This window comes from Maylandia zebra, linkage group LG20 (genome assembly GCF_041146795.1).
Source record: "Maylandia zebra isolate NMK-2024a linkage group LG20, Mzebra_GT3a, whole genome shotgun sequence".
In the NCBI taxonomy this organism is placed as follows: Eukaryota; Metazoa; Chordata; class Actinopteri; order Cichliformes; family Cichlidae; genus Maylandia; species Maylandia zebra.
In genome coordinates this window covers 2,446,480-2,468,041 of record NC_135186.1, presented here as the reverse complement: position 1 = coordinate 2,468,041, position 21,562 = coordinate 2,446,480, and the positions used below count along the sequence as shown (strand labels likewise).

General features: G+C 41.4%; 1 protein-coding gene across 5 annotated transcripts in view; it reads left to right on the top strand.

The window, feature by feature from the left end:
• Positions 1-56: 56 nt before the first annotated feature.
• The window catches only part of fmnl3 (formin-like 3), a 32,042-nt gene continuing 10,536 nt past the window's right edge, over positions 57-21,562 (top strand). For 4 of the 5 annotated variants that reach the window (XM_014408793.4, XM_024806546.2, XM_014408791.4 and 1 more), the window contains exons 1-10: positions 57-651; positions 14,561-14,644; positions 14,768-14,848; positions 15,219-15,295; positions 17,624-17,707; positions 18,127-18,273; positions 19,105-19,213; positions 19,356-19,432; positions 19,838-19,931; positions 21,315-21,389. In XM_014408793.4, coding sequence (XP_014264279.3) covers positions 538-651; positions 14,561-14,644; positions 14,768-14,848; positions 15,219-15,295; positions 17,624-17,707; positions 18,127-18,273; positions 19,105-19,213; positions 19,356-19,432; positions 19,838-19,931; positions 21,315-21,389 — 942 coding nt within the window. In that variant the 5' untranslated portion in view covers positions 57-537. The remainder of the gene's footprint in view (positions 652-14,560; positions 14,645-14,767; positions 14,849-15,218; positions 15,296-17,623; positions 17,708-18,126; positions 18,274-19,104; positions 19,214-19,355; positions 19,433-19,837; positions 19,932-21,314; positions 21,390-21,562) is intronic. The other variant, XM_014408795.4, reaches the window with a different exon arrangement.

Genomic DNA, 21,562 nt, shown 5'->3' with positions numbered 1-21,562 from the left:
AGGCATGCCACCCCCAATGCGGGCAGGACTCTAGAAGAAAACCCTGAGCTCTGAGTGGAGGCAACAGAAAAGACCTTAATCAGGATCACACAACAATAATGAATGGAAACACGTCGGAGCCAAGAAAGTTGAGCAGCACCTAAAAGTAACTGTCGGTCGGGTTTTGAAAGTTATCTGTCATTGGGGAAAATTCGCTGTAAGTAATGGATTGGCCAGGCAAGACAGAGGCTACTTTCTGGAAGATGAAGCAGCTGCACTCTTACTTTTAAAAAAGAGACTAGAGTCAAACACTGTCAACTTAAACGCGTGATTAGGGGTAAATGGCATTTAGGGACTACTGCAGTGTCAGCTTTTTTCTTCTTCTTTTTTCTTCAATAATCTGTTTTTGGAGAGAAGTGGATTATTCGGATTAAATCGCGGATGAGACTCTCGGAATACTTTGGAGATTCTTTCTTTTTGCTTCTTTTACTTGGATTATTCTTGTCGCCGTAAGAAGCTGAGGCAAGTTTCAAGTCGACGGCAGGATAAGGCATTAAAATGGGTAATATAGAGAGTGTGGACGGCCAGTCGGAGATGAAGCAGCACATCATGCCTCTGAAGGTGCCCATGCCTGACCCCACCGAGCTGGAGGAGAAATTTGCCATTGTTTTGGTAAGTTAACGGGCTAATAACCGCACTTTTGCCACGGTGCGGTCGAATAATCGAGTAGTAGCTGTCTGTGTTTTGCTTTTAAACTTGTTGAGCTTTTAAACTTGTCGGTAGTGGGTTTATTTTCCCTTAAAGCACTGGATCACAGTTATAAACAACCCATATAGTGGACTGTCTTGTTCTTTCTATATATGAAAAAAAGTTTATTTCTTGCTCTTTTTTGTTTATTTGTTATTTATTGTTTATTTGTTTATTTATTTGGACTATTATGGACCATTATGAGCTGCTGATGTATTAAATGAACCGTCCCGCCCCTCATTCTCTCCCCACTCCTGCGGTTCTTTTGTCTCTCCAAAAGTCAGACAACTCAGCGTTTGGCTGAAGTGGCACATACTGAGCGCGGCATGGCGAGAGTGGTGGAGGTGGTGGTGTTTGGTAGGGGGAGAGGTAAACGGGATTTCCCCCCCTCTCCTCTACAGGATGGAGGACATTTTCCTGCATATCCTTGACGGAGAACATCACAGCATTCTGCGTTTATTTAGTTTAGCCCCTCTCGCTGCAGGCGACTCATCTAAAAAACAACATTTTCTGAATTCCCCCAAAACTCCCACACCCGAAGTATCCTCCCCTTTCCTACCTCCCTACACCCTCCACATCAGGCCCGAGTTTAGGCGTTTAGACGCTTTGTAATAGCGAGCGCACCGTCGACACCCACCTCCCTGTCGATCAGCGGAGTCGAACAAGGATGACAGGGTGTCATTTATGCGTCAGAGGGGGCATTTCAGCGTTCAGCACATCACAAAGCGGGACTTTACGGCTACTTTCTCTTTCAAGCACGATCGCGTGTCTAGATTCCTTCATTATTCATGCGCTGAAGCGAAGAGGAGATGCTTTAATGAAAATTTGGGTTTTGTTTGGGGGTTTTTTCCACTTAGGTGGGCGGAATGTAATCAGCCAGCAGCTCGACTTTGACTATACAGTTTTAATTTGGGGATTCCACAAAAAGTCTCGTATTGTTCTGATGAAAAAATAAGAAAACATATGTTTCCATCCGTCCATCTTTTTTTTTTAATTCAATTTTCTTTTTATGTAAAGCCTCTTACTCTTAAAAGTTTTCCAAATTGTCAGAGAATCCCCCTTAATCTCTTTCACGGCATTTACTTAACGTTTTAATTCAGTTTAACAAACTCAAAGAGTAGTGGCAACAAGTTGTGGTTTTATCAGGGTTAATGTGCAAAACTTGGTCTGAAACTTTCGTTTCCTGCATGCATCTTGTGAGATTGCTGTTCAACCATGTCAGACTTAAACATTGTCGTGCTTGAGTGGTGACAGCCCTCTCATCTTAACAAGGAAGCCAGTAAACGCGTGCCAGGAAACTTTGAGTTTAGATGGGACAGCCCGGGTGTGCTGGTCGCAAATCATGTCAACATGCAGTCCTTATAGTATGATATAATATTGAGGCCGTGATGAGGGTTCAAATGAAGATTTTACTTCAGTCCACTTTTGTCATAGTAACACAGTAAAAGTCTCGAGCCATCTCTAATTTTTGTATATTTTGCTTCCAAGTAACCTGACGTTGTTGCCATTTTTAAAGCTGTCTTGAACAATATTTCTCCAGGTTGGTTCATTGGTTGAATCTATAAAAAATGCCAAACATAACAGTCTCACAGGCATAAAACAGTATTTTTGCATCATTAAGGTGATCCCAAAAGAGCTAAAAGCTGAAAACATTCACCATAATGTGCAACGTGATCTTAGAAAAATTGAGAAAACAGGTGGAAAAGTTGCAGGCCTAAAAACTCTCTGAAACATGTGGAAGTCACGTGTTTGAGTCGTGACCTGAGAGATGCACCTGGGCTTTCAGCTCAGCCAAATTGCACAAGAAGTGGACTGAAAATCAGCTGCAACAGGTCTTTACAGCGGTGTCTACAGCCACTGTTAACACACTGGAGAGTTCTGTCATGGAATAAAAACAAAAAGCAGCCAACAACCAAAGAAGAGCTTTGAAACAACCAGGAAGACGCCTGGATAAATATTCATGAAGACAACTTACCAATATTGACTTTCAAACTCTTTAGAATTGCACAAAATCTTTTGCCTTATATACTGCATTCTCATTTATGTCCGTTTCCTATGTTCCTAGCCATTTATAAAGAAGTAAGGGGTGGCTCAAGACTTCTGCACAGCACTGTATCTGAGACAACATTTGACGGGAACTTTGGTACTGGAACGATCACCAGGACATGTTTCCTTCCTAACTGTTTTAGTCACAGTGTATTACTCACAGGACTTCTTTAAACTGCTTGTTTGAATACTTCTTCCACCTCTGCCTGGCTCCTTGCCTATCATACTGACACATAACAGCATTCAGCTGAAATCTGAGTAATCCAAGATCTAAAATTTAGACTTTTTTCTGTTTCTATTTATTTTCCTTGTCAAACAGTAGCATCCTAATTTCCCATGGGTGCTTATTTTGTGCTCCTCACTCCACATTTTCAACATTACCACACCCAGCTCTGACTTTCAGCTGTCTAAGGCCCTAATTACAGCATCAAGCACCGAAAATGTGAGTGGATCCTCGCAGCATCACTCAGACGGTCTCTTTCTTGGACCTTCCATGTTTCTGGAATGAAGCCATTATTTGCTTGCCAGAGCAATCAGCAGCCACGGAGCGAAGCTCTCGTATGAGGAGACTAACGCAGCAAGAAGCCATTCAGCCCCTGATTTTGAATGCTGTGCTATATCTCAGCTATTACGACAATTACACACTGTGCTATGCTACAAGCTCTACTACGACAGCCCACGGCATGTCCCTTTGATGCAGATAACTTCTTTATGAAGTGAGTGGCTGTAAAAAAAAAAAAAAAAAGTCAGAATAAAAAGAACTTCACTCGTCTTTCACATATAAAAACACTTTTTGGGTATTTTTTTTATCAACACATCCTGCCTAGGAAAAGTCTAGCTGTTTGAAAGTACTGCAGCACAAATCGGTCCCTGTTATTATGTTCTGCCGTGCAGAGCAGATGATTTCTATGCATGGAGCAGTAGACTCAACATTTCAGTTGTGTTTTCGAGTGGGAAAAGTTTTCAACCTCTCCAGCCTCCACCTCACTCTGGCCCATAATAGCTCCACATTTCCTTTACTTTGTGGGAAAGTGCAACGTTCTTCTATATATTCAAGTCCTTATCAGACAGTGCTTTTCTCTCGGCCCTGCTAGCTGTTTGTTGTGAGATAGCGCTACATCAAAGGCTCCTGATTTTGCAGTTAGAGCTCTTCTGGAAGGCAACCTCATGGCTTGGCTGTCTGGGGCTGGATCCCAAGGTGCACTTCCCATACTATCATACCGCATGTGCCAAGCATCTGAGACACTTCACATCACTCTTTCTAAGCTGAGCTGATTTCTTTCTTCAGCATTTGTTTGCAGAGACATAACTGGCTTCGCTTCAGCTTCAGCGCTCCATAAATGGATATTTTGAAATGGGTAATTTCTCCTCCTCTGGACCACTGTGTTTTCTATGCTTCATGATGGCATGCTGGTGCAAATGGTTGGGACTGCCCAACTCTCTCTCAGACAGAGCTCACAGACATCCCACTGGAATGACAGCAGCCCATAATGATGTCATGGGCTCAGCAGCCTTTGCGAGCGTAGTAATATGCGTGGGCTAATGACTTTAACAGAATTTCTCTACTGTAGATTGTTGAAGGCGGTGGAGGAGGGGCGAGACCCCTGGGTTGGCCTCGACTAGTTCATGCCGTCTGCTAATAAAATGCCTGGGTCAGGTTTAACCGGCTGCATGTGTTAAAAGCATCTTCTCATTCCATCTCCTCTCTTTTGTCCAGCATCTTCAGAAACAGTTTCAGCCCAGTTTTGTGCGGCTGGAAACAGCTGCCTGGTATTTTCTTCCTGTATTTTACAGGGGAAATTGCATTGTAGCCAGTGGTAGTTGTGGTTGGTTTGCCTTACAATGAGAACTGTGTTCCCTCCATGCTGCTACTGGTGCATAACGTTGCCATTAAGTTAAGCTTGCGATACAGATCTTTGTAGACCCCACAGACAGACAAGTGTAAATACATCAAAGCCATATTTGTAAAATTATATCTTGGTCATTGGTAGAATTCTTTTAATAGTTTTGGCTCCTTTTACCCCCTCTTTGTCCTTGGTAACTCTCACTTATCCTTGGTTTTGTGCAATTCCAGATGGATATGGAGCCTCTCATTCACTCACCCAGTCAGTGTTTCCTACCTTCCCGTTCCCCAAACTCACTCTCGGTGTGGCTTTGCCCTGCACAGTAACTTTCTCCATATGACTCTGTCTTTATAAAAATAATGTGAGATGAGTGAGTGGCATTTCAAAGCCTGGGATCTTTTAAGGTTCCAGGTTTGTGCACCAATCCACTGCTGGATTCCTGTGGCCTGGTCTAGGCTGAGGCCACAGGAGACCTCAAAAGGAGGAAAATTCCCTTTGAACTGGCGGCCTGCCACTGTTCTTGGTTATAATGGCTTTACCAACATCTTTAAACGCCGCACACATCTTTAAGAGCTGTTACAGGAGCAGTGCAGGATTATTTTCACTTCTTGATTGCGCTGGAAACCGCCCTAAACCATTCATCTTGCTCCGCTCAGCTCCCCGTGTCTATTAAATGCTGACATCAAGTTGCGTCATGCGTGGATGTGCTGTTGCAGTTTTTCTTTCGTCTTTTGATTGCTCATGAAAGAGGTTTTGAGATTAAGCAGCAGCAAATGTTGGGAAAACTAAAGAGAAGGTTAGATCTGTGTCATTTGTCAGATGTAGTGAAATGCTGACAATGTAACTCCAGTGCCATGTCTTACATCACTGTTTCTTGATGGGGAAGATCTAAGGGAAGCCGTAGTGTCTGCTGGATTCCACTTAAGAGGAACTAATAGATTCAAGCTGATTGATGTGTTTATCAGACATAAAACCTAAATCATTTTAATGTGTTTGATGATAATTTGAGTTTTTTTATTTGCCTGATATCCCAATTCCACATTGCTTCTTTTCTCAGAAGGAAAAGCTGCATTAATTATATACATCTGGCTCAGCCACCCACCACTCTGTCTCAGAAAGAAAGGGATTATGGGAATTGAGTACACACTAATAACTTAGTCCTAGTGCAGCCAAGCAGGTGGGGTGGGGGGATCAGCACAAGGCTATCCACCTGGCTCTCTGCACCCTGAGGCTACAGTTCTCCAGTCTGGTTCAGGGCTTTACTGCTTCACTTATTCTCTCCTTGTAGTTATTTTGGAAAGCAAGGGTTAAGTTACAGCTGGGTGATATAATATGTACATATAGATCAGATCAGATTTTTTAAGAAAAAGTTGGCATTTTGGTCACTTGGCTCAATGCTTGCTTAGAGCTATATGTGAATACTGACCCCACAGATAAGGGTTGTTAGCATAAATACCATAAAAAGGATTAAGTCTAAGAGGTTATTTTGTTTTAAAGCATGTACAGTACTGTGAAAAAGGCTGTTAACTAGCTTACGTAATTAGAAAAAAAGGTCTGGCTCCCTGGAAACAAAATATACAGACACGAGGGGTGGCTCAAGACTTTTGCACAGTACAAGTCTCTATAAAGTCAAAAGGCGTTGAGGTTTTCTTATTAATGTGTTACACGAATAAAAATGAAGTGTTGTGGTGACAGAACCACGTTAGCTATTTGGTTACGTCAAGCTAACCCTCTGCTCGCTTCAGCTTCACATTTAGCTAACTTACTGATAGTTCAAATAAGTATTGCCCCAAAATACTATACTATTCTGTACAAGCAGTTTACTTATTAATTTTTTTATTTAAATGTTTTTTTTTGGGGGAGGGGGGGGATTGCATGTGCCGCTAACGCAGCTGCACCAGGGCTGTAGGTTGAAGAAGTGGTTTCCTTTTCAGTACAGTGGGAACCCTGACCTTGCAGCTATACTTTTTTTTAAACAGATGCTAGGAAGTACAGCTTGATGCTGTCTCTGGTATAGACCTGCCTTAGTAACATGATGAATAATGTCTCATGCTCAGCTTCAGTGTCATTTAGTAATCTTCCTTAATGTGCTCATTTCTTACGATCACAGTTCTGTTTTTATGTTACGTCTGAACTTAATGAAGTCATATTGAGAAACAATGGGAAACTTTCTTAATAGTTACGGTTATTGATGGGAGTCTTGATTTTGTATTGGTTTTGCTTCTGCTTTATTTTATTTGCACCACTTCTTCTTAAAACATAACCTTCCCTTTGAGGAAGCAATTCCTCCAAGTATTGGTCTGATTCAGAAAACTTTGAAATGTTTCTCCATAGCTCAGGCTCAGATTTGGGCTGGGCATTGTGTTTAAAGGCCACACTGGCATGAGTTATTGAAGCCTTCATGCACCTGCATTCCTGGCATTCACTGTGTATATACCCTGTTGGCTGGTGTGCTCACAGCTCTTGCATGAACTCACAGGGTGAACTAACAGGATATTTTCTCCACAGCAATAATCTCCTGCTTCCGATTAATGGCTAATTGCTGTATTTTTTTTTGTGTCTTCTTACATCACTCATATCTTTGTGGTCGCATTTCCTAGATACGGTAAATAAACTGTACAATATCGGTGCTGCTGCAGTCATTTTACATCACTGTTGTTTTGGAACACAACAACTTCCTGGAGACCTGTAAACAAGTTTGCGTTGCACATGAGGTCATATTTGAACCGTTTGGAACATCTGTCTTTAAGATGACCTTGAGCTCAGGACATTTTTGCTGTTATCTCAGGCTCTGACTGTGAATCAGCCTTCAAAGAAGTCTGTGATGATAAAGGCCTTTCATTTCAACCCAGCTATCACTGCTGTCGATCACCGCTGCACCACTGCTTAAATAATCAGGTTAACAAAGGGGTTCTGGGAGGTAGCTCTGGGTTTATGAACTGGAAATGGCATTTCTCCAATTTCCTGTTATTTTGTTGAGTGTTGTGAAAAGCAGATTGGAGGGAAAGTTATATCTCTCAGCAGACTGAGCCAGAGGTCAATGACGAAGAAGGGAGGGTTTGGAGAGTGTTCGGGCTAAAGATGGGAAGGCCGGTGACTAGAATGAGGACAGATAAGTGCGAAAGAGGCTGAAAATATTACACCACAGCTGCAAACTGTTGCCTTTAAGTCTTCATCTAATGGGGATTTAACACAATGCTTTTCAGCCAGTGAATCTGTCTGCTCTTATGTGCCTTATGTGTGTAGAAATAGAGAAATCAAGAATCAATCTGATAATAATTTAATTGTTTTTTGTCATTTATCAAATTGAAATGGCGTCTACTTCTATTTCCAGCCTAACACATAAATGAGAATCAGCTGCTTTTCTCGGTTTTGTGGCGTTATAGATGAATGGGTTTTGAGATTAGGCTTTAATCTTCTCGAACTAGTTATACATAAAGGGGAATTAAGAAGAGAAGGTTCTAACTGTATTGATTAAGTGTTGGAAAATCGAAAGCAGTTGCAGGTGATTTCCGTATTTGTGTCTTCACTTAAAATACACGCTCTAGGTTTTGCATAGTGAGAATGTGGTTTGCCTGTCGAGACCGTGTTTCCACATAAACGAGGTGCTTTGCCCTACCTGTTACATTAATGTCTTAATAAGAAGCTTGTGACTGTGCCTGCTCATATTTACTTTGTAAACACAAACCACCATCATGAGCGGCGAGCAGGGAGGGGCACTGACCCCAAGAACTTTTGCTGCCCTGCCTTCAAGAAAATGCATCTCCCCCTCTCCACTCTTTGTCCCTCCTCTTTTCAGTGTGTGTTTGGTAGAACTGGTAGCAGCTGGTTTGTTGGCCCCTCTGTCTTTCAGGATCTTTGTGCAGGACCTACGCATTGTTGCGCTTGCCCGGTTTGGGTTACCTTGCAAAAAGAGCGACAGGTGATCAGATATCTCGTAGACAAAGGGGGGCAGTGTTTTCTCACACTCTGCTCCTCTTCCTGTCAAATCAGTTAAGCTTTACCTGCATACGTAAATACATTGTTTGAGTGAATATGCAATAGAAGACAAATGTTTGTTTTACATGTAGACCAAGACCGACCGATATATTGGATGAGTACCGGCCAATCAGAAATATCGGCATTTGTGATATGTCCTGCTGAAAGATGCTGAAACCAAAAGGTTACTTTTATAAAAAAAAAAAAATTGTGCAGAATACAATGCAGAAAAAATACTTAATGTAAATTTAAGAGTGTTTCAGCAGCGCTAATCTGACTCCAGTTTATGTAGACGAGTAAGCTGACATTGATGCAGTCAAGCGGGATCTTCACATTAAGTCGCAAAGTAGTTTTTAAACAGATTGCTGGAAAGTAATTAAATGATTTCCCTTCATGATCTCTTTTCAATAGAACATATACATTTTTTTTTAAACCCATTATATTGATCGTGGAATTGTTTTTACTTCCCCAAATATTGCTACTAGCTCCAAACATTACATACTGGTCAGGCTCCAATTACACAGCTACACAACAAATTTAAAAATACCCAGGGCAGTTTTTGATTTCCTGAAGAGTTGAGGAAGTGTCTGCAGCCCAGTGACGACAACAGCTGAGCCACTCATCCTGTCTCCTCTTATTGTGCTTCCCTACCAAGAAAAAGGGAGGACTTCAACAATAGCCCAGGCAGCGACATTCATTAATAAAAAGCTACAGGCTGTGTCACAAACAGCCAGTCTGGTTTATGCTTTTACCACATGTCTTATAAACAATTCTGGCTTGTAGAACTCTATTTCATGTGTATGACAAGTATAATATGTTAGGCAATTATCCATTTGGTTCTGTATGTTCGCGTTCACTTCGGATGTAGTCAGGTTTTTTTAAACCTCTGAAGGAGACATTTATCTTGAACTGTGTCCAGCATATTCTGGTACAGTAGGATTCCGAGTATCACTTTAAATCTAAGCTATGCATTTAATAAGCTTAAGGGAAACACTCTTGTGCCAGGTTCTTTATTCATTGTGCTTTCTTTGCCCCCTTGCTGGATGTAACAGTCAGTAGTTTGCCTGTTACCACCCTCCTCACACAGCACCTTTTAATAATGAGGACCAGGTCTTATCTTACCCTTATTGGCTGTTTCATTATCTTCCTTGTGTTACTGGATTATTGAAGGATGTCTCTTGTTCATATACAGCTGTGTTGCTTGGGAGCAAGAGTTTGCACAGAGAAAACTGAAGAATAAGACAACAAGAATGCACATATGAAGTAAAGTGCATGATTTAATGATCGATGGCTTCATGAACAGTAAGAGTAAGTAGCTGATTAGTTTTAGTAGAATCTGTTGAAGGTCATTGACTGGCCGTTGTGAAACAACTGTTATGCAGAGACATATTTTTAAAAAGTCCTTGCTTTGTCCTGCAATAGGGTCAGTGTGTCGTCGGCCCTGATTATGGTAGCAATTGAGTTAAGCCACAGATCCCGTTTTCCTGGACCCCACCCTGATGACCAGACAGACAGGTTGGGGGGAACGAGGGCCATCTGGGCCTCCATGTTTGAACTACGACAGTGAGCTCCTTAGCCACCCACTCATTTTCCTGTGAGATGATGATAACTGTCTGCTCTGTGTAAACCTATCAAAGCAGATAAAAGACACAGACTCTGCATTTCCATCCCACCGACAGACCACAAAAGAAAGAATCACACTGAATGTATCTTCTTAGTAAGTCACTTATTTAAGTTAAAAAAGTATAAAGCGCCAAATCACAACAACAGTCATCTCAGGGTGTTTTACACCATAAGATAAAGACCCTACAGTACAGACAGAAAGGTAAAACTGTCTTTTAACAGGGAGAAACCTCCAGCAGAACCACAGTCAGGGAGGTGCAACCATCTGCCACGACTGGCTGGGGGGTGAAGGGAAAGAGAAGAGACAGAAGAGAAGCGAAAAGAAAAAAAAGAGCATAGGGAGACAGGACAAAACACAGACTAAGGGAAAGAGATGACAAAAATGTAATGACATGCTGCCATGATATATAAACATGTGGGGAGTGGAGAAGAAGTGTTCAGTCCATCACATCAAGTCTTGCAGCAGTCTGAACCTATAGCAGTGTAACTAAAGGATGGTTCAGGGCCACCTGGTCCAGCCTTAACTATAACCTTTATTAAAAATGAGGAAATTTTTGGGGCTAATCTCAAAACTAGAGAGGGTGTCTGTCTCCTGAATCCTGAAGAGCTGGTTCCACAGGACCGAGGCCTGATAGCTGAAGGCTTGGCCTCCCATTCTACTTTTAGAAACTCTAGGAACCACAAGTAAGCCTGAGAGCTGGCAGTCTTGCTCTCAAACTGCAGGGTTGCTAATTTAAATCCATATTATCAGACAACTCAAAAAAAAAAAAAAAAGAGCAGTTTATCCTGCACCATGTTTTTAGCACCAGTGACTTACAGAGTAAATGTCTGTTGCGTACCTGGGAACAACTTATGAGCAGCATGTTGTCCTCTGCAAGAACAAACAAGTTGAGGAAATTCCACAAGCAGAGCTCTCCAATTAAAAATCTTTTAGTTTTGTGCACACTGGTGTGACGCGCTATCCCAACTGAAAGTGTGAGAGAAACTGAGAAAAGCTGTGGAGGAAACATCTTGTCCTGCTTTCAGACTGGTATCTCTGGGGACTTCTGGTGGGACTTGCAGGTCAATAACGTAACATCGGGCCGATTGTAAATCATTTGGATTAGGAAGCTGTCCAGCGTAGGGCAGGACGGAGTTGCCCTGGCGACTCTAATTTCTCAAAGGTCCATGGGCTCTTCAAAACATCCCCTCACTTGTGGGGGTCTGTGTGTGACTTGAGCGCTCTGCTTAGGACTTCCTGGACTCTTCTTAACCAGAAACATGACCCCATGAACTACTTTAACTGTTGACGCTTTAAAACCTCTGTCATCCTTTGTTAATGACGGAAATGCCTGTTTCAGAATTTATCCCCTCACGGCTGACCTCTGCTCTGCACCATCGAGTTTTCCGTCTTTATTTGTTCACTTTAAAGTCATGTACACTAAAGAAAACCAAAAGAAATGTTTTAAAGACAGAACTTTTGCACATCTATGTTATGGTGTCTGCATTTCACTTTTTTTTTTTTACCATTTAACTGATTTAACCTCAGTAAATTAACAGTTTAATGCACTGAGATCAAAATGGCTGTGTTTGCAATCTCCACCCTTTGCTCACATTTGGGACCTAACGATTTGTCAGATAGCAGTGACAATAGAACTAGTTCATCTGGTTGTGAAGTGTATCGGTGTTGTGTTCAGCTGGATTTTGCTTTACACAGCACCAGAGGGCATACACTGACCCTGCCCACCAGCCATTGTTAGCGGTTTTCTGTGAGAGGAAAAAAGTTGGCTCAAATGTCAAAGGATGGGAATGGCACAGCACCGAATCAAAACAAAGCTCCACACTGAATCCTTTGTCATGCCAGTCTCAGGTCAAACAAGAAAGGCCATGCTGGAGGAGAGAATATGTGGGCAACGAGCGCCAAAACATTTTTGGCATAGCTGTAGTATTTTCCCTTTAAAACATTCCAGTGATTTCGAAATTATAAAAGGCTCCTGCCCCCTCTCCTTTAGCTTCTTTTAGCTTCTTCTAAACACAGGAAGCGAGCGATAATATCACTGTGGGAGAAAGTGAAATGAAATTAGCTAAATTGGGTTACTTGGCTCAAATTACCCAAATCTGGTCAGAAAGGAAACTTTCCCTCCGCCTTTTGCCCCTCTGTCGCTCACACTGCTATTTATTTATAGTACCCGAGGCTTCAGGTGACAGTTGAACATCATTAAACAGCAGTACGTGATGTGTCCTCATTGCTCAGAATAGCTTTTCGGTGAGTTGAGGGATTCTGGTCATTAATTTGTCTTTAGCGAAACTATACTTTCTTTTTTTTAACTATAATCAATTATGTTCCTATTTTTATTTTTTCATTACTAAAAGAAGTATCTGTGCATACATCTGGTCTGCATGTTTTCCAGTAAATCAGAATTAAATTAGTACAAAAAGGAGACCCTGCTCTTAGCCTGTCTCTACTTTCATGTGCACTGACTGAGAAACCAAAGGCGGCTTTGGGGCCGGGGTACAACCCGAAGCGTGCGACCATAGAAAAGTCGTGACTATTTCGCTTAACTCTTTACCTTACCTTCACAGAAGAGTGTACGATAAAGGAAATTAGGGCTGCTGCTTATGATTGTGTTCGTCAATTATTCATTTGATAGCTATCCTGTCAATCATATGTGTTTATTTGTCTAAGAAAATCACAAAAACGTTCCAAAATAAGAAGCTAATGTTTGTCATCTCTACGATTATCAAAATAAATTTCAATTCATCCTCTGACCAGCAAATATAAATATATACAAATACGTATTTCTCTTGCCCCATGATGACCAGCTGTAGATTATTATTCAAAAATATACAACGGTTTTTAATCAGTGAACAGTGATAGGAGGCAATTTGGAACAACCGTCTTATTAAAAATTAAAAATTATTGATCTGTTTTTTGGAAAAACCCAAAAAGTTCAGACAAACCATTTATTAAAGACACGTGGAAGATCTATGACCTTCCTAAAGATGGTCTTGTAGGTAAATCTTGTCCCAGGAGAGGCAAAGGAGGAGAGAGCAGCTTGGGGGTCAGACATGAGAGAAGTTTACTACTATAAACTACTACTACAAACAGGACACATTCCTCTTGTAATTCTGAACATCTGGTACCCATGTTACTTCTTTTTTCTCTCCAGCGTGGGTATTTTGGGTTAGTCAAAATAAGCCATATGTGAAATCTTCACACTGCTTTCCACTCTGGTGATAGCCTGTTATAGCTCTGCCCTGCATTTTCTTAGTTTACCTTGTTTATAGCTATTCTTGGGCATCCACTGCCAGCTCAAAGTTGTTTCGCTTATTTTTGAATGTGTGCTGCAATCTGTGATCACAAAGCTGTGAACGTGTATAGAAATTATTAGCTCTTTATGGTCCTGGCAGGACCATATTTGCCTCCATATTTGGCGCTTGCAAGGACAAAATGATTCATGACGCTGTGATGGAGTGAGCAATGATTTGGAAAAGTCATTTTAATATATTCTCGTGCGATATTTCCACCACTTCTGGTGACTGAGTTGCTACCATAGAAACAAGTATGTGTTGTTTTCCACACTGGAACATGCCAGCGTGAACATCACATCTGGCCTGGTGGGATGGGTTAAAAAGGCAAGCTGTTGCATTTTAGACAGCAGTCTGAGTTATAGCTGCAGGTTAAAAGTCAAGCTGACGGGCCATTTGTGGCTGAGCTTTGGGATACTGTTGACACTGTTGGAAATGAGGGGTCTGAGTGCAAAAACAATCGCACATTTCTTCAAAGAGAATCAGTGAGGCAGTCGGTTTCAGTGACTAGTTTGCTCCTTATTGTTGCACTTCCTCCTATCTAAGATTTCCATGTCAACCTCTGTTTATAAGCATTTGTGTCATTGGAGGAAGTAATTAGTCAAACACTAGTGTCATTCAGCTTGCGTTATTTTTTTAAAGCAGTCATGAGGACATGAGATCCTAAATTTGTGCTTAGTTTCTAAATACAGATTACATAATATGGGGTTTAAATTGAGCCCAGAAAAACGGCTGCATCAGGTCATCTCGTGTGGCATTCAAGTGTTGCTGGTTTACATAACAAGTCTGATGACAGGTCCGGTAATAGGCCGGTACCCTGATAGCAGCATGTTGTGTTATGAAGAAATGTGCTGCCTGAACAATACTGAGACCAAAGAGTGAGAAGGAGATGCACGTCGTCTCCTTCAACAGGATGCCAAATGTCAACACAGGAAGTGAGGTCACGGTATAAGTCTTGAAAACGTTGTCATCAGTTTGCTGATGGCGCCAGAGACTCATAAAGACACTATGAATGAAACGAATGCTTACATTATTTGTTTTTTTCTGTTTCCCAGAACTCTATGAACCTGCCTCCAGACAAAGCCCGGCTCCTCAGACAGTATGACAATGAGAAGAAGTGGGACCTGATCTGCGACCAGGTGAATTTGTGAACTTTGTATCATTAATTAGTAAACCTGCTGTAAGACTACACACACCTGTCCACATTTTGGTGTGGCTGACTGCAGCAACTTACATCACGCCGCTCTTTTGTGTATCTTCAGGAGAGGTTTCAGGTGAAGAATCCTCCTCACACCTACATCCAGAAGCTTCGCGGGTACTTAGATCCTGGAGTAACACGAAAGGTGGGACCGTACAAAAATCATAAAGTAGAACCCGGCTGATTGATGCGTGTCAAAGTCTACTTACAGGTTACACACACAACTTCTGTGACAGCTCTGATGCACCTTCTCCTTATCTCTGCTTGAGGCATTATCAGCTGTTACCAGCTTAAAGTATCAGAAGTTCATTGGTCAGGTTGCAGGGTGTTTGACTTCTCTGGTTCTCCTTTATTCATCCTCTATTTTACAGTTCAGCCTGAAGATGAGGGCAACACTAAACCTGCTGAGTAGGATTATTGTTGTTTTTGAGGAACTGAAAAGTTCTCATGAAAACTGCCTAGAAAGCACAGCTTCAATGTAACCTGTAATAACCAGCATTCGTTGTGTCTTACAGAAGTTTCGCAGGCGTGTGCAGGAATCTACAAAAGTCCTGAGGGAACTGGAGATTTCACTGAGGACAAATCACATTGGGTAATCATGTCTTAGCTTCTATTTTTCTGGTGAATTATGCAGGTCTATTCATCTAAAGCTCAAGGAAACCACATTATTGTTTTGCCCGGTAAAGAATATTCTATTGTGTGTCCCTGCTGCTGCTGCTGCTGCTGCAGGGACCCAGAGCTTTTTCTGGTGCCCAGATTCCCCCCTCCTATTGTTCCAACTGCCAAGCTCTGCAGCTCCACTTCATAGAGCTGGTGCTCATAATGCCCAGATGGTAGCCATTGTATGGCCTTGTCCACTCCCCCATAGAAGGCAGCAGGAAGCTTTGTTGTATGCCAGAGGGACAGGAAGCCCGGCTGACCATTGCTGAGCCCAGTGAAAAGCACAAGAACAAACACAAGGATACATGTATGTTTACAGAAGTCTCGCATAGTAAAGCAAACCACATTTTTGCATTGCAGACTCAAAAGCAGTACATTTTCCTCCTCATCCATCACACACGTGGATGCTATTTTATCGATTCGTAGCCTTCAGTGTTGCAGACATGATCTATGTAATCCGTAGTCATGGAGGTGCTGCAGTGACTTGCCACTTAATCCGTGAACCAAAGTAAAACATACCTTCATTTTTTATGGACTTCATTGAGCCACGTGAATAACTCTTATACAATTTGCCTTCATCAATAAAGGACTTTTTCTTTTTCAATGCAGTTTCCAGAAAGGCTCACAGGCAAAGGAAAAGGAGATCTATTTTCAGAAGACTTTTGTGGGTGGGATTAAGTGTAACAGATGCCGGTTTATTGTGTGTCTGAATCCTCAGCCCTGTCTGGTGTGTTATTCCTGAGATTGCCAAGAAAATCTGAAATAGCAACTGGTTGGAGAGAAGTACAGGGAGGAAAGAGTGAGGGTTCACAGCAACGAGGGAGGGGGGCAGGAAGCTGATGATCAAGCCCACCTCCTCGTCCCCCCTCCTCCCTCCTGGACCCGGTCTAGTTGCTTTGTTCGCTTTCCTCTGCTCCTCTGCTCACCTCTCTTCCTTTTCCCTCTTCCTCCTTCCCTCCGCTGTCAGGGTCCTGATTGGTTTCCTGCCTAACTTGCCATTGGCTGACCAGCAATCTGTCATCACAGCCATCATTTCAAGACTATTTTAAGAACCTTTTACCTCATTCCATCTCCCCCTGGAGTTCCCTCAAAATGTGGGGAGGAGGTAAAGGGGTCTGTGGGGGAGGCAGACTAAATACTGTTGAGTGTCAGGGGTTCTTCCTGAGCCCAGCTCTCTTAGCCATATGCCCTCCACATTCTTTCTCTAGCTGCAATGGGAATTCCTTTGTTTGGAGAAAACTGGAGTGAGGAAAACTGAAGCCTTGCTCTGCTTTACTTTCCATGGAATTTTTTCCACTTTCTTTTAGAGCTATTGAAGAGCCGTCATCCCAAATAATTCTCATTTATTACAACTTTCGTCTCATTTTTTTGTAATTATGTTGCCTATAATAGTTACCGAAGTATCATTACCTGGATATATGGTAGATCTGTATAACTACAAATCAGATGAACAAGTAGCATGATGTGTCCGAAAATTCAGCTGGATGTGAATGAAGCGGAATATGAAAGCTTAAATGCCTCTAAAAACTTCCAGCATTACTTAAATAACAACTATGAAAAGTTCAGCCAAAGTTGAACCAGTGTATGAATAATTTGTTTAAACCTGCCTGCTAGTCTATCCATGATTTACAATTACATTTAAAGCTACAATAAAGAGATCCACTAAAGAATAAATAGCAATAAGAAAAAGAAAGACAATATAAAGAATCTTCCTTTCACTTATGTAATTTATTAATTTATTAGAACAGTTGCTTAAAAACTCATTGATATTCGTTGCGGTTGAGAGAAGTACTGGGGCTCTACATCTAGTTACATTATCACACAGCCTTTCCTTATATACATCTGTACACATCTGTTTTATCAGTTGCTATTGTGATTCCACGTCACACAGTACAGTGATAAATGTTCCCTCAGCATTTTAAAGTTCATTCTTCTGTCACGTGCTCTGCTAGCTGTCCTTATTTCAGTTATTATTTGTTCTTTTTATAAATTAAAAAAGAAAAGCAAAACAAAGCAAACCCAAAAGGACAAATAACTGGTATTACAATTGATCAGCAGAAAAGCCAAAACTAGACCTGAGTTGTTCTAAACCAGTTCTTTAAGTACAAAAGGATTTATGAGAAGGCTTCAGAATAAGAAGAATCCTAGTTTTCTTTATGTCTCTCTCTCTCTGTTAGTCGGTAACGGGCTGTCCGAAAGGATAAGGGTGTACTCTGGATCTGGCGCCCCGCTAACCTCTCTCTGCTTTCATGCGTCACAGGTGGGTCAGGGAGTTCCTCAATGATGAAAACAGAGGTCTTGATGTCCTTGTTGAATACCTCTCCTTTGCTCAGTGTGCAGTCATGTAAGTACACACACACACACACACACACACACACACACACACACACACACACACACACACACACACACACACACCTCTTGACCAAACCTTTCCTTAGGAACTGGGTTGGGCTGTGAATCCAGCTGCTGAGTCTTTTAGAGCCTGTGATATTAGTACATTGCATTCATTGGATGTATTTCCTGTGTCTTGTTGCATACTTTGTAACGTGAATGCATTTCTGGACGGATGCTACCTGGTTGAGTGCTGAGCTATACTTTGGGACAGAATCTGTGTGCTGAGCTTTATCGTGCAGCTTGATGACAGTTCTTGTGATAATGCCTGGCTCTCTACTAAGCTGCCTTGCAAACCTAACCTCCCCCATGCCTCTCATCTACACCCCTGTGCCTCTGTGTTGGCTTCTCTGTTTGTCTATGGCCCAGGTTGGATTTTGAGGGGCTGGAAAATTGGGAGGATAGCTTCTTGGACAAGTCTAAATCTTGGAGCAGGTCCATAGAGGATCTGCACCATACGAACGCCCAACCCTTCTGCAACACTCTGGTGCGCTCTGCCCGCCAGTCTGTTCTTCGGTACGTATTGCTAAGCAAGCTTCCCGCTATTAGCTTCCTCTGTTACTGCCTTGCTCTGCTAACCTTGAATGCTATATTTGCATGCAAGCCCATTGTCTTAGTACTGGTTTGTTAAAAAGTCTCTGACCTTTAGTGCTATCTGTCTCTCTTTGTTAACCGTTCTCCTTCATCTGCCCAGATGTGCATCTGCACTGTCCACAGATGAGATCCAGCTGTGAGCAGCAACATATGTTGGACAGTTGTGATTCTCCTCTTCACCACTGTAGAGACATGACTTAAAGACAGATAGGGTGTAAAGTCTGATCGGAAAAACAGATATTATATAAGGGTGCACAAAAATAGTCCACAAGGACAGACTCTAGACTTATAAATATTATATAAATATATTGTCAGATAAATTACTACTGAACTGTTATTGGTAGAAGGTATAAAAAGTTTTTCCGCCCACATTTGTAACAAAGTATGGAAAAAAAAACATATTCTTGATGTATGGTTATCCCGATCATAAACCTTACCAGAACAGTTACCATGAAATGACTGTGCAATACAGTTACATAATAGCAGTCTGTGAACAGAATTCGGTCTGTTAACAGCAACAAGGAAACCAGGCATTTCCCATAATGCATCTGTAACCTCAAAAGCCATCTAAGTTTTTTTCTGTCAGACCTCATTCTCTGTAATTTTCTCTTTCTGTCTCTCGCTGCGACACACTTAAAACAAAAATCATAGAAAATAGTAGATACACTTCAGAGCTCTGTTTGACTAACAGAATAGAAGCCAGAACATGAATTTCATTGCTGAATTTGCTTTAATGTGCTGAATCTGTTGCAGCTACGGCTCAGTCGCGAATAGCAAAACCATCAAGAACTCCCGCCTCGTGAGTCAAAAGGATGATGTGCATGTGTGCATCATGTGCCTGAGAGCAATCATGAACTACCAGGTACCAGGAACCACCTACGACCCACAATCAGATATGTCTCATAAACTTGGAGCATGATATGCTTCCTGTGCAGTCAAGTGCTGAACCTTTATGCAGGTTTTCTGACCACATCCTCTCTGTCTCTCTGTCTCTCTCCATGCAGTACGGTTTCAATATGGTCATGTCTCATGCACATGCAGTCAATGAAATTGCTCTCAGCTTGAACAATAAGAACCCACGGTAAGAACTCAGGACCCCTCCTCCATAAAAGCAGGGCCGGGCCAAACAAAAGGGGAAACCCTGCAGCCAATTCATACGATATGCTTCTCCGTGGGCCTCTGCTTCTCTCTGAAGTCGAGGATCAGAGGTGTATACACGGGTCGTTAAGGGAATGTTTTCTAAAGGGAGATTTGTGGTAAACCACTGAGACTGATTACTTCATAATAAAGTCTATGAGGGTAAACACGTAAAAACCATGGAAACACCCACCAAAGCTTCAGACATTAATGCAGATTATGACTTTTGAGCCCTGTATGTTAATATCTACACCAATTTTGAGGATGCTTGAATTTTGTGATAGAACATATAAAACTGTACTTTTTAAAAAAATGTAGTTGTATTGATGAAAGTTTGGTGCATTTTCAGGACAAAAGCTTTGGTCCTTGAGCTGCTGGCTGCTGTTTGTCTTGTCCGAGGAGGTCATGAGATCATCCTTTCAGCATTTGACAACTTCAAAGAGGTGCCTATTGCAACTTTTTAATGAATTTTTAACAAGCTCTCAAGTTGTTATGTTCAGGATTAAGTTGTAACATATCGCTGGCCTAGCTATGTCTGAATATACTAATCAAAATTTAAGTAACATCAATATAATTGCCCTAATTTCCCACATCACTGGCGTGCATAAAGGCATAAAGGTCAAGTGTAGCGGGCCGAAAACTGAGAAGCTCTGAGAGATTTTATCTATCTGAGGTTGCAAGCAAAGCTCTATGGTGGCGTGTCTGAGATTATTGGACTCATTAAGACATCAGATGTTAAGTAACCTTGAACAATAATCAGAGGATCACTTCCCAGTGGGAGCCAGTGAACCAGAAAGATTTGCTTAGCCTTTTTGCTTTTTGCTCGTACAGTCACCTAAACTCCGGAACCAGACAAAATGCCTTACAGTCCAAAGCCTCAGCGAGACCCAAGAGCTAATCAACTCTCTAGTGGAAACAACATAGTACTGCTGTTTTTCCAAAATGATGCATTAACACAAAGTGACAGGTGTCTGAGATCTCACAGGGAGAAGGTCACGTTTGCTATTCATTCTATGTTTTTATTCATTTCATTTATTCAACCTTTATTTAACCAGGAATTCTCTTGAGATTAACATCTCTTTGTCAAGGTGGACCTGGCCAAGATCGATAGCAGTTGCTGTTCATTTGCAGAAGTCTTTATGAGAGCTCTGAACTCTCCCAAGAAAAAAAAGCATTCAGCTGTAATGTGCTCTGACTGTTATTCTATGACTGAGGTGCCAAATAAGAGAATGCTGTTCTATAAAGCTCAGAGAAAAATCATAGCAGCTGTACTGGTCGTCAAATTTTAGATCCACAGCTACAGTGTTTGTGTGCAAGGAAAAGGATTTTTATTTCATCAACTTAAGAAACAACGTAAGTCAAACACTGAGATTATGTTGTTTGCAAGTAGAAAAACAGAATAAAAGAAATAGTTGATTTACCCTGATTATGCTTTTGTTGATAGAGCTGTAACACATCAGTGAAAGCAGCAGTTTATCAGATATTTGTTATGTCCACAGCACAACATTATGAAGCCATTGGCTTCATTGATTTTGCTGCATACTTCATGAACACCTCAGCATTGTGGTTTGCTCCAAAGGCATGATTTTTTTTCTTAATTAATAAATAAATAATTTGTAAAGTGCCATGGACAAAAAAAAACATGTAGTATGGTTGATTTTAGGTGATAAATATAGGTAATATTTCCCTAAGGTACCACTTTGACATTCAATAAAAAACGTCCTTTCCCGGGTCTCTTATTTTTTGTCTACATCGGACAAAGTTTTTGTTCTACTTTGTAAACCAGAGAAAAAAATCTTTATTTTGCTTCACCTGGTGTGTTTCAGGTTTGCAAAGAGAAGCATCGCTTCGAGAGACTGATGGATTACTTCCGCAGTGAAGAGGGAAACATTGACTTCATGGTAAGACAAGCGTTTAGTTACATACAGATGTGTCTTTTTTGTGTGAGAGTACATCCATCAGTACAAATAAAAATGTCTGGCTCAAATGCCAAAGGTATTTTTTATTATTATCTGTATAAAGGAAAACACACTTTTATACAAGGTGCAAATGCAAAATCCAGTGGACTATATGT